Source organism: Linepithema humile, chromosome 4 (genome assembly GCF_040581485.1).
Source record: "Linepithema humile isolate Giens D197 chromosome 4, Lhum_UNIL_v1.0, whole genome shotgun sequence".
NCBI classification, from domain to species: Eukaryota; Metazoa; Arthropoda; class Insecta; order Hymenoptera; family Formicidae; genus Linepithema; species Linepithema humile.
The window spans coordinates 6536611-6562617 of record NC_090131.1 but is presented as its reverse complement, the minus strand read 5'-3'; the positions used below and the strand labels follow the sequence as shown (position 1 = coordinate 6562617).

At 30.2% G+C, this 26007-nt stretch overlaps 7 protein-coding genes and 1 long non-coding RNA gene across 12 annotated transcripts; 2 read left to right on the top strand and 6 right to left on the bottom strand.

The window, feature by feature from the left end:
• The first annotated feature begins 122 nt into the window (after positions 1–122).
• On the top strand, positions 123–2359 carry LOC105677651 (motile sperm domain-containing protein 1-like). 2 transcript variants are annotated; one of them, XR_001101584.2, is made up of 6 exons: positions 123–592; positions 838–1011; positions 1092–1255; positions 1328–1491; positions 1710–1853; positions 1922–2027. XR_001101584.2 is itself a non-coding variant. In XM_012376407.2 (6 exons), exons 2-6 carry the CDS (start codon positions 870–872, stop codon positions 1951–1953), a joined length of 642 nt encoding a protein of 213 aa, XP_012231830.1. In that variant the 5' UTR covers positions 171–592; positions 838–869; the 3' UTR covers positions 1954–2359. The 2 variants fall into 2 exon arrangements, 1 of the variants encoding a protein (XP_012231830.1); XM_012376407.2 differs by having other exon boundaries at positions 171–592; positions 1328–1487; positions 1922–2359.
• Positions 2360–2623: 264 nt separating this feature from the next.
• Positions 2624–4651, bottom strand: eIF4EHP (eukaryotic translation initiation factor 4E homologous protein). Of its 3 annotated transcripts, none has more exons than XM_012376405.2 (6): positions 4307–4651; positions 3708–3792; positions 3390–3632; positions 3160–3312; positions 2886–3100; positions 2624–2771 (listed from the first exon to the last, which is right to left on the bottom strand). In XM_012376405.2, exons 1-5 carry the CDS (start codon positions 4324–4326, stop codon positions 2945–2947), a joined length of 657 nt encoding a protein of 218 aa, XP_012231828.1. In that variant the 5' UTR covers positions 4327–4651; the 3' UTR covers positions 2624–2771; positions 2886–2944. The 3 variants fall into 3 exon arrangements, with proteins under 3 accessions (XP_012231828.1, XP_012231827.1, XP_012231829.1); XM_012376404.2 differs by having other exon boundaries at positions 2624–2790; positions 4307–4650; XM_012376406.2 differs by having other exon boundaries at positions 2624–2790; positions 3708–3783; positions 4307–4650.
• A 712-nt stretch (positions 4652–5363) lies between these two features.
• Positions 5364–7283, bottom strand: LOC105677652 (uncharacterized). Its single transcript, XM_012376408.2, has 4 exons — positions 7142–7283; positions 6484–6683; positions 5957–6150; positions 5364–5693 (listed from the first exon to the last, which is right to left on the bottom strand). Exons 2-4 carry the CDS (start codon positions 6678–6680, stop codon positions 5506–5508), a joined length of 579 nt encoding a protein of 192 aa, XP_012231831.1. The 5' UTR covers positions 6681–6683; positions 7142–7283; the 3' UTR covers positions 5364–5505.
• On the top strand, positions 5655–11648 carry LOC105677654 (uncharacterized). Its single transcript, XR_001101585.2, has 3 exons — positions 5655–5792; positions 5912–6064; positions 7120–11648. It is a non-coding gene; the product is annotated as an uncharacterized lncRNA (long non-coding RNA).
• Positions 7715–15393, bottom strand: LOC105677638 (uncharacterized). The gene is made up of 21 exons (XM_012376391.2): positions 14776–15393; positions 14282–14498; positions 12788–14202; positions 12589–12702; positions 12363–12515; positions 12114–12274; positions 11951–12038; positions 11466–11648; positions 11163–11388; positions 10839–10935; positions 10492–10700; positions 10209–10407; positions 9831–10082; positions 9633–9752; positions 9409–9551; positions 9139–9325; positions 8978–9065; positions 8779–8898; positions 8540–8707; positions 8360–8458; positions 7715–8196 (listed from the first exon to the last, which is right to left on the bottom strand). The coding sequence occupies exons 2-21, from the start codon at positions 14439–14441 to the stop codon at positions 8032–8034; spliced, it is 4347 nt and encodes a 1448-aa protein (XP_012231814.2). The 5' UTR covers positions 14442–14498; positions 14776–15393; the 3' UTR covers positions 7715–8031.
• A 138-nt stretch (positions 15394–15531) lies between these two features.
• On the bottom strand, positions 15532–17732 carry RpL7 (ribosomal protein L7). Of its 2 annotated transcripts, none has more exons than XM_012376403.2 (6): positions 17610–17732; positions 17067–17181; positions 16745–16920; positions 16366–16613; positions 15966–16063; positions 15532–15683 (listed from the first exon to the last, which is right to left on the bottom strand). In XM_012376403.2, the coding sequence occupies exons 1-6, from the start codon at positions 17618–17620 to the stop codon at positions 15573–15575; spliced, it is 759 nt and encodes a 252-aa protein (XP_012231826.1). In that variant the 5' UTR covers positions 17621–17732; the 3' UTR covers positions 15532–15572. The 2 variants fall into 2 exon arrangements, with proteins under 2 accessions (XP_012231826.1, XP_067209666.1); XM_067353565.1 differs by lacking the exon at positions 17610–17732 and adding an exon at positions 17510–17528.
• Positions 17733–18466: 734 nt separating this feature from the next.
• On the bottom strand, positions 18467–22893 carry LOC105677620 (probable cytochrome P450 6a14). Its single transcript, XM_012376356.2, has 6 exons — positions 22217–22893; positions 21140–21783; positions 20484–21009; positions 19859–20077; positions 19438–19689; positions 18467–19299 (listed from the first exon to the last, which is right to left on the bottom strand). The coding sequence occupies exons 2-6, from the start codon at positions 21470–21472 to the stop codon at positions 19127–19129; spliced, it is 1503 nt and encodes a 500-aa protein (XP_012231779.1). The 5' UTR covers positions 21473–21783; positions 22217–22893; the 3' UTR covers positions 18467–19126.
• A 95-nt stretch (positions 22894–22988) lies between these two features.
• LOC105677643 (probable cytochrome P450 6a14) lies at positions 22989–26005 on the bottom strand. Its single transcript, XM_012376397.2, has 6 exons — positions 25712–26005; positions 24941–25316; positions 24232–24757; positions 23857–24078; positions 23439–23690; positions 22989–23323 (listed from the first exon to the last, which is right to left on the bottom strand). The coding sequence occupies exons 2-6, from the start codon at positions 25274–25276 to the stop codon at positions 23151–23153; spliced, it is 1509 nt and encodes a 502-aa protein (XP_012231820.1). The 5' UTR covers positions 25277–25316; positions 25712–26005; the 3' UTR covers positions 22989–23150.
• Positions 26006–26007: the final 2 nt, after the last annotated feature.

Genomic DNA, 26007 nt, shown 5'->3' with positions numbered 1-26007 from the left:
TTACTATGAATTCATATCTTTTATTGGTGGAGACGATGCAATGACGTCATTAATCACCTTGGGTCGATCAAAATCCGTATAATCGAAAACAATATTAGAAAAGTATATTCGCTGTCAAACGCGCGCAACGTCATAAAACCAATTGGTGGAAAGGAGACGCAAAACATATGTCCGCTCGCTTCTATAAACCAAAAACCGAGCGCACACGGACATGTGACGTCAGCGGGTCTCGGTTGTGTGCGTGTGGAGCTCTCCGGGGAAAACTGGCAGCTCTGTACGCACCTGATATGTGACATGAGAATATACTGATTAATCTCGTTGATGGCTATAGCGAGTCGCAGGAGACTTAATTGTTTGTAAATATTTTCTAAATACTCTGTACAGCTACCAGGGCACGAAGTCCAATCTACGAGATGATTATTCGTTTTTATACGCATGTCATAGAGATTCGTCGAATATTATACTTGTAATTTTATTCGAAGAACGCTAGCTGATGTTTTTGTTCTTTTCAAGTGGATTCTAAAAACTAAATTTTTAGCTATTATGCAAATTCTTGCTGTATTCATCAATTTATAAGTACGCAAATTTGCAGGTACGTTATACTGCTTCTATATATAATTTCAGAATTTGCTCTATCATTTCTTTCGCAGTACACAAGTTTTACTTCAGGTTATAGATCTAACATTTCTTTAATTCAATGTAATTAAAGTAGTTTCAACATTACAGCCAGTTCTATATCTTTAGCACTAAAAAGAGATATATAAATTTATATATAAAATCATATTTGGTAAACAAAGGACATTCATGTAAAATATAGTTAAATATTTTGCTTTATAGGTGTATGGACAATTTAAAATTAAAGAAGGAAGATGCCACCGCTAATAGCTACGCCTCGGAAGTTACCAATCTTTGTGTTTCCACAAAGCATTACATTTTATTTAGACGATCAGTCCACCCACAAGCAAGTGTTAACTTTATACAATCCATATGACTTTTCTGTAAAATTCAGAGGTATTACATCTTTTTTCAATACAAACCTTCAACTTTAATTTATATTTTTCTGTGTATATTTAATCCTAATTTTATTTTAGTTTTGTGTACTGCGCCAAACAAATATAAAGTGGTTAACTCAGAAGGCAAAATAAAAGCTAGCTCTTGCATTGACATTGTTGTCAGACATACAGCGCTATTAGCAAATAACTGTAACATAATTGATAAATTCAGGATACACATGGAGGAATATCCCACTAAACAGGTAATATTTAAAACACATGATTAGTATTTATTGAAGATCTGTAAAAAATTAAAATTTTATAAATTATGCAAGGTAATTGGTAAACGAGATGTTGAAGCTAAGCTTCTCTCTGGAACTGCTGACATAGCTGGTAGGTCAACACCAGATCCAGATATGTTTCAACAACTTCCAATAAATGAAAGCAGACAGCAACAATCTTATACACTTATAAGCCGAAATAAAACAATGGACAGTAAGTATGTGTTACAAGAATCATTTTAAACTAAACTTTTTAAATACATTGTGTAATATATTTTTATCAAGAAACTAAAACATAAGAGATTTTATATTTTAAAATTAAAATAAAAGAAGGAAATAAGTTAACATTTTAAAAATAAATTTCTCATTAATTACTTATATTAAAAATCAGTTAATGTACAATTACTTAATACAATCATAAATTGTTATATTTTAGGAGGTACAAATTATGTAGCACTCATTGCGGGAATTATATCCATAATTGGACTACTCCTACCTACCGAGGGAGAGCAGAATCATATAGTGCCTGATTACCTCCATCCCTCTGTGAATTTTAAATTAATATTTGCATTCGTGATAGGTAAGCATAAAAAAAGAAATATACGATAATTATTTAAGAAATAACTTTAAATATTATTTTTGTTCCAGGATTGGTCGCAAGTATTGTTTTGGGATTATAATTGTCAGCTTTTTATACAAATGATAATTTCGTATACAGAATAGGACCGCGGAATAAAAGCACAATTAATAATAAGACTTCTTTACACATCGGGCCTCCTTTCCTACAAAATACATGACTCTAGTCTATATAATAAATATGTAAACGATAAAGGAGATAAGTATTTATATCGACCAAGGTACTGATATGTTAGTTTAATAAACTTATTCTCGAGAGAATCATCGTACGATAAAATAAACGTATATTCTGGCTCGTGAGTAATACATTTCCAGGCCTACCGAGAAACCAATGTAATGCTACCGTTTAACTCATGTATATATATATTTATATATATATATATTTAAGAAACAGATAAATTGTACATTCTTTATATAAGACATAATATAATACAACATAATACATAAGAATGCTGTTTGTTTCGTTATAATTTAAAAATTTTTACGTTATATATATATAAAATTGTGATATATATTTTTTTATTCATACTAACTACTTCTATATATTTTGAGACGATCTCATGTATACAGAGATAAATTTTCCTGTGTAAAATCGATTTTAGCTTTAAGTATTAAAAACATAGTTAAACAATTTTCCTTTGTTTTATTTTATTTATAATAGTTTTAAGAGCGAAAATGATTCGAAATAAAATAAGATTTTTTCTACATGTAATATATCTTGCAAATAAGGGTATTTATTTATTATCAATGTGTATTTATTATTTACATAAGTTAATTACAACACAGACACTTGTGAATAAAGTGTATCGTCAAATGTGTGTTCTTAAACCTTCTTTTTTTTGTTAAACAAATTTGCGGTCTCCTGGAGAGGTATAAATCGGCTATATTTTCAAAAAGCGTAACAAATAAGTAGGTAACAAAAAAGAATAAATCTTACAAGATTTGATATGATTTCATAACAAATTGTTCAAATTACCTGTACGTGTGTTAGAAGACTTGTAACTTGTGTTGTGTTTTACACAATTATACAGTTCTTTAAAGCCGATGTACATTCTTCAAACTCTCATTATGGGTTTTGTACTCCATAGAGGCACTAGCTGGAAGATGTAATACTCTTCTTAATGTATCTCTAATCCGCGCTGTTGTTGCTACATCCGATGCTGTTTTATTCCATACGCATATTATGTCCTCCTATTGACAAAAACAAAGTCACTCATTGCAAACTGAAGCCAAAAAACACGCTTACTTACCTGGAATCTTATAGATACAACAGCACCGCATATTTCTTCTCCTACCATAAATTGCTCTCCTAACATTGCCAATATAAGATTTTCCCAACATCTAGATACTAAACCTTTTCGTAATCTTACTATCCATTTACCACCCTTTTGATTTGCTTCATCCTAGAAAAAAATAAATAATAAGATTAGTATAAAATAAATGTGATATTGAACATAAATTAATAGAAAATAGCACTTACTTCCCACATCGGTTTTATACCGACTTTGAAAAGATGAAAATCTGTATGTGTTGTAAGTTCTGATGGTCGTAGTAAATGACTATAAAGACCCCAAAACTGTTCCACACTTGCAAACCTACCAACCAGCTTTAAATTCTGGTCATAACTTTGTATGCTAGTTTGTTTCCCAGGGCTACGTCGACTATACCAAAGTGCATAAGCATACTGTAGTTTATGCTCATTTGGATTTATTTCTATTGGAGGCTGTAAATAGATAAGATAATCATTGAAACATTGTAAATATTAATCTTATATCAACAAGATCTCTGCTCTACTCACTAGTGGACCTTTTTCGACTTTTTGATTATCCTTTAATTGAGACTCCTCGTCTCCACTGTCCTCAGTATTCTTTAATCTGTAAGAACTATTATAGTTGATAAGATAAGTCAAATATAACAATGTATCTATATAATTTACATATTTTCAACATTTGTTACGTTAATAAGTGTGGAGAAAAAGACTTATTGCCACAATAATCAATTCTTCCATATGTTGAAAATATGTTAATGATATTGTCACTACTATAATCATCTAAAAGATTGCCACAACGTTGACACTGTCTACTATTGTCAAAATTAAAGTATCACTGAATGACAAGAGACAAACATTAAATATTATAAGAGAATTGAGAACTCTCACTCAAATCAATCTAATGTCACTTACGAATACGTCGTCCCTTTTGATGTCAAATCAAAGGAAAATATTTTGACAAACCATCATAAGTAGAGACACTTGAACACTATGTTGAGTTGAACGATCGTTACGCGCAATAGGAATATTTTTATTTTGACATGTAATTTTAGTGTATTCAAACACATCTAACCTCGAAAGCACCCGTGGAGAGATATATGATAAAATAAAGGGAAACTTTCACTTACGTCTCGAATTTATTGGACATGTTTCTGTTACTGTGACACAAAGCGATATCGCTGAACGCTACGAATGCGACAAATGTCTCACTGAATGTGAATAAAAATATAAGGTTTCTTTTTTGAAACGTTCTCCTCTCAGTTCTCCTTCTACACACGTTGAGCTCTCACATCTGCGATGTTTTCGATAAACTGTTGATCTTCCTCAGGCACATCACTTTTTTTTTTTGTTACTTTATCGTTGGAGATTTTGTACCCATTGGTACTTTAGATATCGATAGTTGCTAATTATAAAACCGCTAATAGCAGATTGTAGGTCAGAATACTTATCCCCTCATTTATAATAAAATATAAAAATACTGGTATATTCGGATTGTACAATTATGAATCAATAATCAATAAAAATGGATAAAATTTTAGCCAAGACTCAAACCTAAAAATGGTTTGAATCTTTACTAAAATTATATTAATTATTTTATCGATCATCGATTCATAATTCGGACTTCTATTGTTTACTTTGTACACATATATTTTTCTCGCAGTGTGTTTTAATATGTGATTGCCTTATAATTTTTTTTATCAAAATATTTTTCAACTTTTGCATACATATAAGAATTAATATCTAATGAACGGAAATAAATCCAAAAGAACAATTATTAATTGATAGTCAATTAAATATTTGTAAAACTGTGCACCGTTATTCAAACAGAAATATTTTACTTGATATAACCTCATTAATTTTATCAGCTTATTATATTTTAATTTTAATTAAATGTGTAATTAAATGTGTAATTAAATGTGTAATTATCAAAGTTTTTTTATATTATTTCTGGGAGTTTCATATTTATAAATATTAAATAATGAAACTGTTTTGTTAATATGTGATCGGATATTGGGACAAGTCCGGCTACTGGAATGTTTACCTTACTTTTATTGTAAGTTGAACTCTATAATAATGTTATCTTGATAATACATTACCAAGAATTGTACATTATCTTGAATAATGTATTATCATTGAGTTTATATTTAATTTGCAGCTAGCACAGTAATTCAGTATAGCAATTAATAAGTAAGAAAATGAATACTTTATTAAAATTATTATTAAAACGTTTTCAGGGAAAGAAAGTAAGAAATAGTATAATTGCTTTATAAAAAAAAAAAATTTGTAACTTAAGTAACTGCATGTCTAGTATTCTGCAATGATTCTTTCAGTTTTCCGACTCATGGTCTATGGTGAACTCCGACTTGAGTCTCTTCATGATTTCTTGTCGCTGATACATGACTTCCCTATAGCACAGAGGTGAAAACACAATTGGGCATTCATATTGCACAGTCTCCATACACTTCGTATCCTTTACACCATCCAACTCAAATCTGAATTGCGAAATAGAAACCACTGAAAAGCAAATAGCCCAATTAGAATAAACAGATTCGTTTCAATTGTGGAAACAAAGATATACATGCAGTCAAAGTTAGAATTGAACTTCAATCAAATGTGAGTAAAATATATATTCAAAAAATTATTTAGAGACATTTCTAAAATATTTGAAAATAATTTTAAATAAATTTGTCGTTTATTTGTTGCACTATTTATTTCTATATTGACATTTATAGGAACGAAGCAAAATCATAAATTAATCGCGCATGGTGTCCACTTACAACAACTGAAATTGAGGAAGAAGCAAGTACGATGCGTGGAAGTGATGACATAGCCATTGTTATCTTGCTTGACGGCATAATGCCCGTGCGCTATGTTACGGATCATCGGTAGGTGACTTAAATGTTCCGTGTATTGCACAGAATATAGCCAATGATCGTAATTCCCACTTTCCGCGATCACATTAAAGTCCTCTCTGCGATATGAATTTAAATCGGCGGTCAATCAATTAATATGAAACAATTTAAAAAATGTATAACGTATTTTTTTAAATTTTGTAACGTTCTTCAATGTTATAAAACGTCTAACACGTCTTTATATTTTTTCAGACGTTTTTGTGTTATTAAAAAAAACGGAAATATTTGAGGTCGTTAAAATCTTACATGTTATACAGGGTGTTCCATAAAAAAAAGTTTTATATATATGGATAAGTTTTAAGTAAAACATCCTGTATTAACTTCTTGTTAGTAATATATCGATATTGATTATACCAATTCCACAAAATATTTAAAGCTATTTTGTTACTTACATCGTTGGATTCAATTTTTTCATGTTGCTAAAGTCGGCTACAAATTCCCATATGTGTTTAGGATTCGAGTTATTTATGGTGGCTTCAAACATCACTTGGTGTTGCTTCTTATAAACAAATAGTACGTAAAAAAGTATAACGCCTATAATACTGTGCATGATGGTTCTCGTTTTCCATTTCATGGGATTGAAACTCATTTTCTACATCAGCAAAAAAATACTCATTACAAACACGTAATTTAATCTCTTGTTCCGATAACTAAAACTATTTTCGAAGCAAATTTCGGAAAATCGAATCACTGTCCGTTTTCTTCTAATTATTAATTTTAATTCGTTAATAAAATTTTGGAAATACTATTGAATTAGTCATGCATTAATTAACATTATCTATTTCACAATAATATAACACAATACAATCTGTATATACAATTGCATTAAAATTAATAGTTACAGTTTTGAAAAAAAGTTTTCGTATATCTTATGCCAAAAAGTAAAATAGATACATTCCGACAATTGATATTCTAAAAAGGCGTGTACTTTCAAAGCCCACTTTTGTACATATATCGAAAACGTATAATGCAATGTAATGCAGAACACATACAAAATGATCAAATAATATTATAATAAAACTTTTCAGATAGATAAAATTTTGCACTTACCGCTACGAAGAATCACCTGATTGGCTTAGTACGTGTACTTCCGGTCTTATCAGTTCGAATCGAGGGAAGCTTGGAGATTCAGGAAGCAGCGATAAAAGACGCGTAGCCGGTGCGATAGCGACTCTTGGTATGTTTGATACATCTCGATCCTGCCAGTCAACCAGCGTTTCTCGCTATGTCTCGCCACTACGTCACGGTATGCGATGTATAGTCATCCGCAAAAGAATTGTAACACTTTGATTTCGCTAAATTTCAGAACACTTCCAAAAGATTGTTCTCATAATTGTGATGCATATTTTTACGCATAAAACACACCAAAATTGCACGGTGATCTTGTGATTTTAGCGCATTTTAAAATTTATAAAAAATAGTATTATACTCTTTTTGCGAATGACTATACCTCAGGATCGGACACGCTAATTTGGAAAACACTTTTCATTACTATCTCAGATTTTCTCAGAAGCTTGAATTTATGCACAATATATGCTTTCATGAGTCTTTAAATTATATCATATTAGTATTTAATGGTTAATCAAGAAGTTACATCGGATGTGAATAAAAAATATTCGACGCTGCAGTTGCTTAAATTCTTATTTCAAGAATTATCTTAGTATTATTACATATTTTATTTGAGACTATATTGTTTATTAATATAAATTGCATATCGATTTGCAATTAATTTTACAATAATAACATTTGAAAAGCAGTTAATGAAATAAAAGCGCAGATAATTAAAAAGTAAAGCTACTTAAATTTAATTATACACGTGTAAGTAAATAAAAAAATATTACGTATTTTTACAAAAAATAAAAATAATTTTCTACATTTCGTACATAATAAATGTTATTTGTATATAACAATGTCATTCATTAAAAATAATTTCTTGGTCATTAAATCGAATTATTTCCCTTAGTTAGTAAATGGTTCACATGCGATGACAATGAATTATCATTTAATTCATTGGACATGTGTTTAAAATTCAACAATCTCACTAAACCACTTTGATAGCCCACCATAAGCCATAAATAACTCCATATGTTTGGATTCCATGCCACCTATCAAAATTGATTTTATTTTTTTATCAATATCTACATATAAAAACAAGAAAATTGCAGTTTTCGAAATATATAATTACTTTGATGTTTTACTCTCTGAATTTGTTTTATTCGTTTTCAATTATATTGCAAATATAGGTAGCAAGAAATTTTGGTTACTTACTTTATTTGCAGAAGTAAATGGATATTGTTCAATAGGAAACGACATCAACTTGTTATTATCTAAAGTATCCTCTCCTCTACTGATATTTTTTTTCAAGTCCTGTATATAGCAAATTGATTAATATTGATAAGATAACCCAAGCTACATATATAAATAGAGGTACTACAACCATTCACCTACCATTAAATTATCGTGGAAAACAATACCAAAACGATTTTTGCATTCGTTATAGGTTTCCGGCATATAATGATAATCCTTTGAATTCTTGTCATTTTTATTTTTATTGACTTTGCGAGGCGTGTCTTGCTGCTCTTCTAAAAAGTCTACTATCTCAATGCAAGAGCTTAACTGCAACACAAAATAATGATATAAAAATGTTTAATTCAAAGAGAGAATTATGAATACAAGATATAATCTACCTGTCTTTTCTTAATCAATAATTTTTCTGAATATAGTAACTGATGAGGAAAGATGGTTATTACTTCTCCAGCTAATGTACCATGTGCGATACTGTTAGCAAAGTCGGAAACAGTGATGCCCTACAAAATTAGTCTTTTAGAAAAGTGTTAAATTATTCGCTATCTGAAGCAGACAGCAAGAGTAAGACAATGTTCTTACATAAGTTGGTGTGTTGGTTGGTAAAATTGAGCAATATTTATATCCGTATTCCCTCAATGGTATTATGTAAGAATGCGTATATTTGTACCTAAAAGAATAATCACGTTAGAAATATGATAATTTTGTCAGTTGTTGCCGCTTGCATGCGACAGCAAATTTACCCAAGTGCATCGTCGAAGCTAAGCACCACACACGGCCAATTTGTCATCCATATACCATCTGTTATTATACCCTTTTTTGTACTGTTCTGCGGCGCGCTTGTATCTTCCAAGTCCCAAAATTTGTACGATCTGTCTAAGCTGGCGGAAGCCAGATATCGACCGTTCATATATGGAATTAATGCCACCACTGCGCAAGAAAATAAAGTGAAATTGTACATTTTCTTTGTTTTCTTATATGTATTGTTAGAGGAACGAGATGAATTTGCTTACTGGTAACTGCGTTATGATGAGCGAAGAAATGTTGAGACGCGTTTATAAATTTCGTATTATTCCGCACGTTAAGCAACAGAAACGAGGTAGTTGTGAGATGCCACAGTGCAATATAGCCATTCGTGAAACCTGCCGCGATGATGCTGAGAAAAAATACATTATGTAATTATATAGTTTGTGATTATGCAAATCTCAGAACAAATAGCTTGGATTGAAGATGTTACCTGTGTCCATGCTCTTTTGTCCACGATAACTTAGTACACTGCCAATTCTGCTTATTATTGTCATACATAAGATGGTTTACAACTAGTGTTATCACCGGGTCAGTTTTGTAAATCGGCCACCTTGAAGTAAATCGCATAATCGTGAATGAAACTTCACGAATAAGACATAAAATGGAAAGCAATAGAAAATTCACTCACGAATTATGTTCTGTTTTTTCGAATTCAAGTTCTTCTGCAAACGGCAATGAATAAATATTTACACATCCGTCTGAGCACGCGGCTGCGAGCAGTCCCATTCGCTTAAGCTTATTCTCTTTTTCCGTTTTGCAAGAATTGTGAAGATCGATATCCTGATAGCATCCTGACGGACACCATTCTAAGCACCAAACTGTGCCGCTATTATGTGCAATTGCATAAGCTAAAGTGGGTAATTTATTTGTACTCTGAACTCTGAAAAGAAGACACGATTTCAATAATATCATAAATCATAATAATATAATACCAATAAAAATTAAGCAGAAATATCAGTTGAATTTATATAAATTTATCGCGCGCACATGCTATTTTTAAACTTACTCGTGATCCAAGCTGCCTATGTCCCATATTTGTATGATATTTGGACTGGAATATTCCTTTCCAATGGTGTATTTATTCTCCATAGCCGGATGCGTGCTGATCGCAACATATTGCGTTGGATTTTTGGTGTACATTGGCGATGGAATAGGCAACCACGCTAAAGCCCATATTGGACCGCCAACGAAAAATGTTGGTATACCTAAAACAAAATCATATTTTGAAACTCGTAGAGACCTTAAATATTTTAATGAGACATAATCTGTATGACAGTCTCATGACATACCTTCATAAAAATTGCTTTCAAATCTACCGATGTGTTTCCAATCACTGTTGTCAGATTTTCCTTTTTTCGATGAATTGGCGTTTGCGTATTTAAAGGGCATTGAAGTTATTAGTTCTGGAAGATATTTTGCAGCATCGTCACTTCTCAACAATGTAAAAGAGTTCGGCATAAGATCGTTAAATAACGTAAGCTCATAATTTTTCCGCTCGCTGTAAGAAATTATAAATATATAATAGATTTTTTAATAAAAAAATTAGTTTTGTTAGCATTAATTACAACAGTCTAATCAAAATTTAAATTTTAATTGTGTTTAAAGCACACATATAACTTTGTGTGCATGTACTTACAATTCCATAGTCCAATCTAAAGATGGTTTATACATTTTTCTTGATTGTGGCTTTTGAAATGGCACTTGATCCACGAAAGCTATTTTATTGAGTATTCCTAAAATTTCAGAGATGGTATAATTCGAGAGTTGTGTATGACACGAGACACGAAATAAAGATTACGTTTTCTAATTTAGACTTAAAGTTTTATTTGCGTGCTACAATTTATCTATTCGAGTTAGGGATTAGATAAACCAACGTTAAAATAAACATTGTAAATCATACTAAAAAAAATCATATATGTTTATACATATTATATTATATGATTTCATATTATCGACTTACTTGTAATATCAGAATGTTGTGTGTGTGTAATTCTTGACGAACGGTGCCTTTGTTTTACATTAAATTCAATTACACTTTCATCCGATGAATCCGATGAATCTTCATTATCTTTTTCGAAATCAGAACACTTTTCAATGTCTTGGTTGTCCGGATGAACTTCCATTATATGATCCACCATTTTATCTTGAGAATTTGTTAAAAACTTGCAAACTTTACATATAAAGTTCTGGAACAAAAGAGATTTTTTTTATTTATGTACTTAAGAACTTTCTAATCAAGCAGAAACTATGAAATATAACATACCTCTTGTGGAATGAAGTTACATTGAGAATGATGTTCGCAGATATTTTCATAAGAAGAACATGTATAAGTGCATCCTTCTTGCTTACAAGATGCGATACCTTTTGCAATTAATTCTTTCTTCCATTGACTTTTCCAAATGGATGGAATTCTTTTCTTAAGCTCTGGCATTTGTATTAAATTTTTCTAAACACATAAACATATTTTTATATACAAAACTTTCTATTTCTGCTGCATTACGATCAATTTCTCAATCAGTTTTATTTTGATATTTCAAATCGTTGGTGAGTTCTCGTTTTTCAAGTTTTCAATTATAAGTTATTAATAGTATTTAAATTAACTTAATATTATAAGTAAATAATATGATTTGTTTAATTTCTATTAAAAAAAAAAACTAATCTGTCCTGAGTCAAATAATTTGTCGTTAACGCGCATATACTTATGTAGACTTATGATATATAAATGTAATGAAAAAAGCTTTAACATACAAGAAAGGAGTGAGGTTTTGATTTCATTTGATTCGTCGTGCATGGATCTTTCATAGATTTGGCAAACTCCATTATTTTTGGTACTGCTCTGTAATATATTATATATATATATACGCATCTGTATTAATAAATATAATTTAAGCAGTTTATTTAAAATTTTTACTTCTCTGCTGCCTTCCGTTTTGTTCTTTCTATTTGTATAATCGGTGTTTCTCTATTTTGATTCTGTTCCAATTGTCTGTGATAACGTTCATGTATTTCCACGGACGAAGGCATCATAACAGAATTGCAAATGGGGCATGTCACCATTAATGCCTGTCTTTCCTAATTAATGGTAAGATAAAGTAAAATCCAGTAAATACACTTTATAACATAGTATGATATACTTTTATAATATACTTTTTATACTTACTTCTTCTGATTTTCCACAAAATTGCATATGTGATATGAAACCTTGGACACTCCGTTTTGTAGCTTCACATTTTTCACAAGTTAGATAAGTCTTCTTTTTCTTAAGGGCAAATGTTAATACTTTCTTTAACAATTTTACATCATTTTCAAAATCCTGTAAAAGAAGAGAAGAAATTTGTTAAAATTTTATTAGTGTAGATGCGTTATATTAATAAAAATATTATTACTAGTGGTTCTTCATCTTCTCTCCAAGCCATGTTATTATGTTGATACAAGTTATGTGAAGACCATTGTCTTCTTGATATTTGCTGGTTACATCTCGAACAAGTTATTAAATGTTTCTGTAAGCAAGAATTTCAGTTAAATATACTATATTATACATATTATAATTTTTAGTATAAATTTCCAAAATATGTTGTAACGTACAGGTGTTCCTTCATTTGTAGCATCTGTCGCATCATTTTCAGTATCTATGCCAGGCAAATCCCCTGTTGTATTTGTGTTATCTAAATCCACATTGTCACTCTCAACTGTTTTCGATTGAGAAACATCGTTTCTCATAAATTTAGGAATGTATTCCTTGTCTAAAGAATTTTCCACTATTTTTCTACCGCGACCTCGACCACGTCTCCTACCTCGACCTCTACTGCCAACCGGGCGACCTCGCTTTTTGACGAAAGATTCATATTCAACATCCGCAGTATCGCTTCCGTCGCTTGAATCACTTATATTGGTAGTAATCTTGATTCTACTAGTAGATCTTTTACTACGTGTCATGGATTCTTCAGTAACAGCAGGAATTTCTTGCGACGTATCATCATTTTTCGATTTCGTTGGTGTATTTTGATCTATAGAATTGTTATCTACCTTTCTAGGCCTACCTCTTTTTCTTTTGATAGTTGGTACAGATAATTGATTTTGTTCATTCTGCTTTACATTTATTTCAGTTGTCTCACGTGTATCTTTATGTAATATTGATTTTAAATCTGTATCGTCATGGGATGCTCGAGACGAAGTCTGTTGCTTGACAAGTTTCTCTTGGTCATATACTGTACATTCCTCTGCCAATTTCCTTGGATCGCCATCCAATTGCGTTTTATCTGTAGATAATTGTGCTGAAACAGGTAAGTTATTCTCAACTTTAACTGATTTGAGCTTTTCGTTGTTATCTTCGATAGAAGAGAGAAGATCTGAAGGCAGTGAGCTTGTCGGTTTAGCTGTTGCAGTTATCTTGCTCTTGATTTCTTTAACTCTTTGACTTCCTGCTACAGTTTTCTTATTTGATAAAGTGCAATGCTGTTCTTTTACAATTTTATCTTGTGTTTTTGTCGACAAAATATTATCATCAGTTATTAATATTTTCTGAGAAAGATCACTCGAAGCAACACAATCGTTAATTTTTCCTTGTTGCTTTTTAGAAAATGTCTTTGTCATGTTATTTAAATTTATTCTTTTCGCATTAGTATCATTCTTCTCTTTAGCAATAGTATCACTTGCATTATTACATACAGGTATCGATTCAGTTTCATGTGCTACATTCTGTGAAATAACTAACTTACTGGACACAGGCACTTTATTCTTTCTAATTATCTTTGCATCTGTTTTACCATTTTGCACTTTATCAGAATTATTTACTTCTATGCTAATAAAGTTTTTCGAATTATTTTGAGTAGAAAGTGATACATTTTTCTGAATACAACTCTTGTCATGTTTATCTAAACTACTGGATGCTCTTTCACATGTATTATTATTTTTCATATCAGGATAATTTTGGTGGAATGATTTATTATGCTTTCTCTCTGTTTCCGATAATAATAAAATTCTTTCGTTTGAAGTAGAAGCTTAAATTTAAGAATAAAAGATACTATTATTGCTAATTCAAAAGTACAATTTTAAATAAAAAGTAATAAAAATACTTACCACTAGCTGCATTAGCATTAACAGAAATATCTTGTAGTATGTCTGAAGAATGGATAAATGTTTCTTTACTATCTTTGGATGCTGGATGCTTTGGATTTGATGTACGCATGGAACATTTATTTTTATGTTGCATATTAGATATGACATTTTTCTTGCTCATATTTTAATAATTTTCAATTATTAGTTATCTGATTCTTATTAGGATGCTCTTTGTTAGCTGAAAAAAAAGGAATTAAATTTGTTTGTAATATAATTACCATTTTTATTCATATTCATAAACTATTTTATAACACTCTGATAATAAAAAAAAAGAAAAAGCTAACAATGAAAAGGAAGGAGCTTTGGGGATTCGAACGTAGAACATGTGATGTTAAAGCCAAACCTCTTATCTACATCTCCAAAAATAAATGTCAATGAAAGATGTTTTGTATATTTTTTTATGAATATTTACGTTTATTGCATAATGCGCTTACTTGAGCATAATGCATACTTACCATTATATTATTAAAAACATTACTACTTCTGTTAACTATTGTTATAATACGAATTTTACGATTCTCAATTACTCATCCATGGAAATGTGAGCAGGTTAGGTGTCATAAATTGGTATGATCATATGTCATATTCACTTTGATTTGCTTTAACTAACTGCAATTTGTATTAACATTAACTTTTCTAAGCTGGATTGATTCACTACACGATTGATTATAACGAAAATAATATTTTACACTCAATGTTTCGCACAAGTTCATATATATAATTTTAAGCGTCGTACACATGCATAAGAAATAAGATATTGATTGGCTACCTGTTGGTTATTCCTTCTCAGATGTGCCTTATCAAATGAAACACTTTCAGCTTGATTGCATTATAATGAATTTTTGCATATAGTTGTTCATTGAAAAAGACACTATTTTTTATTTATTAATTTAATATTTTGTATAACTTCCTAATATTGTTTTGTTTTCAAACCCATAATTCAGACCAATTTGCAATTGCATAATGTGCAGGAAAATTAATTACTAATATGAAACAGCGTATTTTTTACGTTAGACAATCGATTTCCAAAAATGCATACATCATATGCTACTATATAAAATTATTTAATTATATATAAACTATTCTTTGCAGTTGCATAGCAGTTTTTACCATTTTTTTTTTCTTTCTAATAGAGAAAGTATAGTCGTTCTAATTTCATATAGGAATATTTACATTTCATCAATTATAGCGTAATATAATAACAAATGTGATTTTGTGGGTAGAAGACTTTATTTATGAAGAGATTTATAAATTAAACCATTCTTCTCAGAAGTTCATTAATTTTATCCTCTCGGTTTCCAAAGTCACCACCTTCTACATAATGGTTAGTCTTCTTACGCCAGCCACCATTTGGTGTATTCAGCTAGAAACAAAAATAATTTTTTATATAGATATGCGATAGAATTAAAAAATTAGAATTAAAGTTTTTTGTCTATCTTCTATAAATTAACATACAAATGTTTGAGCTCTTCTTAGATTTCTGATATTAAGGTATCATATATCAGTAAGAAAAACTCTTCTTGCTTTTCGACATAATAGGAGGTTAATTAGACTTTGTATTATTCTATAACCATGCCTATGTCGTAATATGAAACATTGATACATGTTCTGTACATTATGCTTATTTAATTAAAAATATATATACCTTGAAGGGCCATAAGAAATTGCTGGCATATTTAAACTTTGGGCCAACAGTGAATATTTCATGGATTAAATCTTCAGTACAAATGATATTGGATCGACCTAAACAAACAAAAATTTTTTTAAGTAAATTGTTCTAATTGTTAATATAGAGTATAGTAATAATGAGTTTTTGTATAATTTACTGTCAAACCCAACTACAAAAATTACGCAGTTCGATTTTTTCAGAAAATTACTTTAATTTTTGACAAGCTGGAAGGGAGAATGTGAATATTCTCAAAACTCCCATGGACTTGTCAAAAAATTATTTGTACAAGATATAACATGCATGCTAATTATGTGTTAGTTTTACTAATTTTAATCATTATTGTTAACTTGAAAATAGATTTAGAAAATTTACTAACCAAGCTTTTTCTCAATGATGGAGTTGCTGGTTATGGGTACGCGCTGTCTGTTTATCTTGGCAAATCCACGTTTATAAATCAACTCACGAACTGATTTCAAATTAGGATATCCCCATGTAATATAAGGTTCAACAATACGTAGCATATTAATTGTTGCTTTGTTCAATTTAACGAAAACACCATTGTTGATCTGTTTTAGACGGAACAATTGCAGTATCTTCCGTACTTTCGGTGCAACTTGATTTATACTAAAACAATCATAATTAATTTATAAATGTATATATAATTGTAATTGTTAAATTAAATTTGATTATACAAAAAAAGAAACAAATAAATGTAGATGTGATCAATGTGCTAGCAATTATGTATCAATACTTACCCGCGAATACGAATAACAAACGCAAGACGCGCTTCTCCAGGAATATAATAATTTCCTCGATTTTTAGCTTGTCTCATTAACCGGATTTCATCCCTTTCCTTCCTTCTATATTCTTTCACATATTGTTCTGCTCGTTTAAAAATCTGTTTCCTCTTCTTATAACGATCTGCACGTTGCTATAAAATAAAAAAATACAAACTGAATCAAGTTGTTTTATAATATACATAAAAAACTTGTAATTTTTATTATAAAGAGTTTGACATGAAATATAAACATAAGTTATAACAAATAAAATTATTCACCTAAAATATACAACAATTACCTTGAGTGAGACCTGTAAACGTGCAGTTTTAACTGCCTCACGGCGTTTTCTTTTCTTCAGTACCGACTCTGGCACTGCCGGCAGCTTGTTAGGCGGAGCCGCAGTTTCTTTCTTCCTGTACAGAAAAATACAATCTTGCCATTCACCATTTCTTTAAACCCATGTGTTGATCTGGCTTCCATAAAAAAATAGGTTATGTTATGTTGTATAGCATGTTTTAATTGTTAATAACAATATTTTGTTAACTTTTGTGCAACATATAAATATTTGCGACAAATAAGTAGCAAGTTTAACTTATAATCAACAAAAAGTAAATGCGTTTTCGCGAATAACAATAATTATAATCACATCAGGACATGAGATACAATGCACCTGTAAACTTTGAGTCAGTAATTTTATCGTATACTTTGTTTTAACATAAAAATATGGATTGATAAACATACATAGATAAAAAAAAATTATTATTATAACATCTCTAAATTTAGGAGAGCATATTATCAATTGATGTGACCAGATTTTCCGAGCTACAAAAAGGTTACTTACGCGTCAGCCATTCTTCCGTGCGATAAAAGATTTCTTAACCTCTCTTCACCTCCTAGCAAGTCCAACCGGAAGTTGGCTACTAGAAACCATTGACTACGCAGTTATGAGAACTGCAAAAGTAAGTCAATTCAATAAATAGATTGACCAATCAGATCATAGTTGTTCTAGTGAATTTCTTATTCTTATGAAGTCTATTATTACATCAAAACCATGTTCAATCGATTTCAATCAGCATCATATTAATTCAGAAAACAAATTTTAATAGATTTTTTTAAAAATAAGAGCATATTTTGTCTACCGGGTTTATTTCAGTTTTATTAATAATTATCTCATCAATATTATCGATGTCTGATTTATTGATAGCGAATATCAACTGAGTTTTAATTTAAAATATCACGTTACGATGTCGCTACATAGTACGCGATGCAATGGTATTTCGGTGAATCGATGATAGCGAAGAAAAAAAATCGTTGTATGTGTAGTTCTACATAATTATGTCTGTTATCAGTAATTACATTCGTTATCAAATGTCAATGCAAGATAAGAAACAAGGTAATGGTCGCGATAAATTTATTTTATAATGGCGAATATGGCGATATCTCAAGCTTTGTTTAAGTTTTGGCGCTAACATATGTTTAGAATATTATATCATGTTTGCAGAGCTCCGTAAATTTCTATCAAACTTTTATCAACATCACGGAACATGATGAGTTCTACATCGCACGTCGTACAATTCTACAAATTGCGTCGTTCTTTCATATGTAATATGTATTACATATATGCGTTCTTTCACCAATTCAACAAAATCTCTCCATGAAGGTTATTCACGAAGGTTATTTTACTAACGCAGTTTGTCGTCGAAAGGTAAATACAAAAGACATACGCAATTTACGCGACTTTAAACTTTTCTGGATTGAGATCATCCAGCATATTCGAGATGAATACATAAGCCTCGTTGAATCGCATAAATTGTTATTCATATTTTTTGTTCTTTTGCTGTACTAACTATGATATACTAATCGTAATATATTAATCAATTTGGTATATTAACTACCCCAAAAATGTAATTCAATATCTCATAAGAAAAACCGGCGAATATTTTCGCAAGGTTTTTGCATGAATTGAACACAATGATAAATTACACAAATGGATTTTTTGAATTGTAATTAATTTTTAATTTTACTTACAATTAGATAGAATATAATTTTTCCAAGCAAGTAAAAGAATTAAACTTTTTATCTATTTTTCTGCATTTGTCCACATCGCAGAATCAGATAGAATCTAAAAGAATTGTTATACATACATTACATGTGCAACATGATATTATGCATAATCTTGTGAATAGAAAACCTATATGAAAAATATTACTTTTTTATATATACATTCTTATTATGTTACATATTACACTGACAATGAAAATATCATTTTAACGAATTAGCGCTAATGCAAGGATACAATATGTTTTTTTGGGAAAAGTTAAATATAAACTAACGTATACTATACTATAATACTACAAACTAAACACAATCGATTTTACTTATTTTCAATGTTATTCCATTTATTGGCGTTAATAGGTTTGTGTTAGGTTTATTTGTGTAAGGTATATCCGTCTTCTCGCAAGTCTCAAATTTGTATTTTTGTAATATTTTTATCAGCCCAAGTTTAGTCTGGTAATTTGCGAAGCGAAGTCCTAAAAACAGAAAACAATTATTACATAAAACGCGTGCTCTTACTTTTCAATTGTAAGAAATTTCACGATCAGAAGGAATGGGAATAGAGAATTCTTCTTGCGAGTAAAATTATTTAAAAAATCTATTTTACTCCATACCAATACAATTTCTCGGTCCATCACCAAAAGGCAGATAATACATCGCGTGTCTTGTTTGCACAGCTTCCTCGCTAAATCTTTCTGGATCGAAAACATCTGGCTCTGGATAAATGCTTGGATCGCGTTGAATCGCATAAATCGGGATCCATACTTTTTGACCTTTTGGTATGCTCACTTTGGTACCATTAAAATTATAATTCGTAGTCGATTGTCTCATAAGAAGTGGTGATGGCGTATGTTTTCGTAAAGTTTCTGTCAGCATGAAAAACAATGATAGATAAGTTCCATAAACACATTTCTGTGCATTAAAAAAGTACAATGAATTCTGATAAGCTTATTACAAATAAGATTACATCACAACATTGCAGAAAATTCATAGCAAGACGTATTTTCCATTTATTTTTCTCTTTAAATAATATACCTTTTACAACTTTATCCAAGTAAATCAGTTCTTTTATATTCTCGTATGTGATGTCACCATGTTTTAGATATGCCTGATTAATTTCCTCATGTAATTTGTTTTGTATTTGCTGATTTAATGCTAATTCGTAAAGTGCATAGCTTATAGTCGACGCTGAAGTTTCAAAGCCGGCAATAAAAAATGAGTATGCTTGAGAAGCTAGAAAGCTGTCAGTCAAATCTGTGAAATATATTGTTATTTTATTATAAATAATTTAATTTCTTGTCAATTATTACAAATCGCTATTCATTTACTCAGAATTTAATGTCAGAATTGATGTACAATAATTAATAATCATTTATTACAGTTTCGAAGCAAAATTTTATTCTATTTTATTATGATTTAGAATTATCGGCAAAAATATAATTTTTTACATAAAAAATTTCTATATCAGAGAATAAATTCTTGCATACTTTTATGTATCTATTCGTTATACAAGAATAGAATAATTAAATTTTTATTTAATCCAAATTCTCATACACATAAATTCTAGTCTAAATACTCCTAAATTCTTTCTTCATAAAATTCAGTAATATTTAGAATTATTATGTAACAAATACGTAAAAAGCGAACGTCAGTTACTTACCGATATCTCTGACTTTATCCGGGTGGTTTCTCAATTCGCGCAGCGTATCAATGAAATCATGCTTGACGATATTATTCGCTTCTCTATAATTCATGTTCTCCACGGTAAGACGTGTGTAAAATGTGTGATGTTCCAAATGCGGCAAAAAGTTACCGAGAATATCGTACAACCACGGTATAGACTGTCTTATTTCATTCCGTATAATTACATTCCAGGTGTGATTGAATACCTGTTTTCCAATTCTGCGAAATTCGTTACCTTCGTCCGACAGAGCATCCATTTCGATACCGAAAGCGCAGGTACCGATAACATCAGTGGTATACATGGTCGCCAGCTCGCGGCACTCAATAAGCTTGTCTTTGCTCGTTAATTTTTCGACATATTTGTCAAGCTGATTGGCGCACTTTGATATTAGGAAGAACATTTCTCTTATTTTACTGGTCGTAAAAACAGGTGACAGCCTCGTTCTTATAATTCGCCATCTTTTAGTGTCCAAATTAAAAATATGTTGCGACAAAGGATCGGTCTGTAATATAAAGAAGACAAATTCTCATTATTACCATTTAATTTTCTAAAATTAAAAAAATTTGTATAGCTTTTTGGAAAATATCACAATCGTATTTCAAATATTTCAATACAATTGAAAATTCTCGTACCTTTTCGCTAATGTTCTTAGCTCCTCTGTCGGAAAATGCGGAGAAATCTTTGATGAGAACATCTTTAATTAAATCTGGATCTTTTAAAATAAGGATAGGTGTTTTCTTGTGATATATGCCTATCATGGCTTCTTCTTTGTAGTCATTGTAGACTTCTTTTAAATAATCACCTAGGAATTTTTTTGCGAGCATTACATCCTTAAAAGTACCGAATATCGGAATTGGTTGAGGACCGCGAACGCCATGTAATTTCCAAAAGTTGTAGTTTGACGTAAAATAATAATACAATAACACAATTACAGTGACAATACCGCACAATATTTCGAAGTACATTGTTCTGCAATTATAGATTATACCACTTTATGTCACAAATAATCTAGAAGAGACAAATGCAATAATCTAACACGATAAATATAGGTTTCCACCTGTGAGGTACTATTGAAAAACGCTTCAATAATAGTACTTCATAGGTGATGTGGAAATCTATTGTCCCATATTTATTATCTTGTTACATTTGTGATATGGACATTCCTGAGGCTGAGTATCACATATCTTAGTTATGGGCGTTGTTAGCGCGTTTGGTGACTCGTTGCTAGCATGCGAGCAACAAAGAGGAAACAGTAGGCGTCAATCAGAAAATCGAGCTGAAAGTTGCAACTAATTCTCATCTCTGATCTAACGGTATATTTGGAAAATTAAAATACCAACAAAGATGAAATAAAAATACTTTATTAAGAAATAGATTTAACAGTTTTTGAAACTTTCATCAGCTTTAACAGATTTAGATTAAAATATAATTGTTGAGAGATTGCTTATATATATAAAAATATAATAAAAAATTAATTTTATCAAATAGATGAAGATTAATTTTATTAAATAGATAAAGATTACTTTTATTAAATAGATATAATAAATTAAATAGATATAATAGATCAAATAGATCTTAAAAAGAATTAAAAAAAGAAATAATAAAATTTCTTTATAATTCTCTATAATTTTCTTTATACAAAATTTATTTGAATGTACTTGTCAATATATCTAATTAAGAGTGAATAATGAAAAATAGTTAATACGTACATTTTATAATGCTGTTCTCGAGAATAATCATCAAAGAAGCACAAATGATCCAATTATTATTACTTTTTTTAATATTGCTACTCATCCGCTACTCATGCCGTTTTTCGAATATTTACAGTTATAATACACGAATATTGAGAGGTGAAGCACGCATGTCCGATATGCCTGACATGTCGACGAGACGCGTGTAACTTCATGTGAGAAGGCATTCCTGTCCACGTGTGTACAAGTTAATATGTAACGTGTCGCTATAAAAAAGTGTATAAGCATTTTATGATCGTGTGTATTATAAAAGTGTATAGCGTGCATTATAAAAGTTTTATTATCAAGATTGATTTATATTTTTCGGTGTGTAAAGAGTTATGTAATTTATACGTACGTATCATCATACGTACTGTGTTAAATAGTGATAAATTAGTATGGCAATGATCTTTCACATTGCAGTCATTGTAGACTTCTTTCAAATAATCACCTATAAATTTCTTCGCGAAACATAAGAAATAAGGGACTTATTAAAAAATAAGACATAACAAACTTGCAAAAACAATAAATTATGATTGATCTTTGCATTTTAAATATCTAATGAATAAAATAAATGAAATACTTTTCTACAAAGCCAATTCGCAAAAATCACGAAGTATCTAAAAGAATTATAATTTATAACATATAACATTGTATTATTTAAAAGAATTATAATACATAACATGCAATATCGTGTAACATTACACTATTTTTATGCATAATCCTACAAAGAAAAAATCTAGGTAAAAAATCACTTTTTTATACAATACATTATTATTTATTATCATGTGATACATGATTATCCTAATCTTATTTACACTTAATAAATAAAAATAGTATTTTAACGATTTGAAGTTGTTGAGAAGATTTTAGATATCATGTAATTCTCGAGTATATTATTGAAGATCTTAAACTAATCTTGATCGATTTTAGTTAATCTCAAGTGCATTCCACCTGTTGGTGCTAATAGAAACGCTTTAGGATTGTTTATATAAGGTATTGGTGTTTTTTCGCAAGTCTCAACTTTGTACTTTCGTAATATTTTGATAAGTCCAATTTTAGTTTGGTATATCGCGAAGCGTGCCCCTAAAAATGGAAAACATAAATAAGGTCATGGTTTTCGATTGAAAAAATTTTTTGGTTAAATGTAATATGCATAAAAATCTCTTGTAAAGCAGATATGCTTAAAAGATCATTGTACCAATGCAATTCCTCGGACCGTCGCCGAAAGGGAAATAAGACATTGGGTGTCTAGTTTTCACAACTTCCTCGCTAAATCTCTCAGGATCGAAAACCTCTGGTTCTGGATAAATACTCGGATCTCGTTGAATTGCATAAATCGGAATGAATAGCACTTGGTCTTTTGAAATACTCAATTTAGTATCTTTAAAAGTATAATTCGATGTCGATTTTCTCCTGAGAAGTGTTGCCGGCGGATACTTTCGTAAGGTCTCTGCATGTGTCAAAAACAATCATAGATAAATTTTAAGTGCATTTGTGCGAATCGAAAGGCTATAAACAATTTTTAAACTTATATAAAACTATTAATGTAAGATTATAATATCGCTGAAAATTAATAATATATTTCTTTCGCTTATTTAATTTTCTTTTCGACATACCTTTAAAAATTTTGTCCAAGTAAGTCATATCTTTTATGTTTTCATATATCAAATTGTTACCATGTTTTGCATATTGCTGATTAATTTCCTCACGTAGTTTGTCTTGTATTTGAAAATTCAATGCCAACTCGTAGAGTGCGTTGCTCATAGTCGTCGATGAAGTTTCAAAGCCGGCAAGAAAGAATACGAATGCTTGAGAAGCTAACAAACCATCAGTCAATTCTGAAAAGTATTACATTCCTTTTATAGTAAATAATTTAATTTTCTGATAATTATTGAAAATTTTAATTAGTTTATAAAATTTAAACTAAAACAATTTTGACTAAAAACATTTATTTGTATGAAAATGCATAAAAATGAATAGTCACTATTTACCAATATTTCCCACTGTTTCTGGGTGTTTCTTTAATTCGCGTAGCGTATCAATGAAGTCGTGCCTGAAAATATTATTCTTTTCTCTATAGTTTATATTGTCCATTGTGAGGCGTATAAAGAATTTGGTGGCTTTTGTTTGCGGTAAAATGTAACCAAGAGTATTGTAAAGCCACGGCGTGGCTTCTCTCAATATGTTCTTTACCGATTTATACCATCTCGGAGTGAATATCTCTCTTCCCATCTTGCGAAATTCGCTATCTTCGTCCGACAGAGCGTTCATTTCGATACCGAAAGCGCAGGTACCGATAACATCAGTCGTATACTTGGCTGTCAGCTCGCGGCATTCAATAGAGTCGCTTTTGCTCGCTAGTTTCTCTATATATCCGTCCAACTTATCGGCGCACTCTGATATTAAAGAGACCATTTCTTTTAATTTACCGGATGTAAAAACAGGCGACAGCTTCGCCCTTAAAAGTCGCCACCTTTTAGTCTCCAAAGCAACAAGATGTTGCGACAGCGGTTCGGCCTACAATATCACACAAAAAAAGATTATAATCGGGTGGATTTAGATAATTACAAAAACTTTTAAAATTTGAACTTTTTAAAATAAATTTCATGATTTTTTGCATGTCATTCGATCATTCATGAAAGTTTTTCGAAGCAATCGGTTTGAATATTATAAAATATAAATAAATTAAAGCACTCATACCTTTTCGTGAATGTTTGCGAAGTCCCTTTCAGTGAAATTAGAAAAATCTTTTATAAGGACATCCTTAATTAAATCTAGATCTTTTAAAACAAGGATGGGCTTCCCCCTAGTAAATATCCCAATCATGGATTCATCTTTGTAATTATTGTATAGTTCCAACGTATAATCACCTATAAACTTTTTCGCAAGCATGACATCTTTGACGTTACCGAATATTGGTATCGGTTGTGGACCGCGAATACCACGTGATTTCCAGAAATCAAAGTTCGATGTAAGATAATAATAGAAAGCTAGTACTACTGCGACAACGCCGCAGAGTATTTCGAATAATGCCATTATTCTGCAGTTGTCAATTGATTATCGCAAGTTATTTTCACTGAAATGAAAAAAAATGTTTTATTAAATATATCTTCTTGAAAAATTGATCGTGACATTTTAACATTAAAAATTGAACGTTACAAAATTAGAATAATTCATATATGTCAGAGTATCGAAAGTAGGTATTTCACGTAGAAAACAACTTAAAAAAATAAATACCAGTTTAAAACGATAAAACATATGCTACCAAAATTTAATGGGATTTTATCGATATCAAAGAACGATAAAAAATGACAGAACAAAAACAGATACGATATTAAAGATAATAAATTGTTTAAAATAGAAGTAATGAAATTTTTTTAGTATTATATAACGCACTTCAGCTCGTGAGTGATGTAAACATAAGATAATAAGTATTTCTAATTAGGATATTAACAGACAAATTTAACATACCTGAATCCCGATAGATGTAATTAACAATTCTGCTTGTAATAATGCACTTAATAATGATAACAATTCATACTTGTCATGCGTGTTACATCTATACTGGCTTGAATGATATTGAATACGCTGTCACAAAGACGTACAGCTAAATAAGTGCGTCATATGATGATTTATCAAAATGATATCTTCAAGATTTATCTGCTCTCTCTCTTTACTTTGCTCTCGGATATAGTACAAATAATTACGCAATTAATGAGAACGATAAAAACATTGTTAAATTTTTTTAAAAAACGTTTAATAAATTA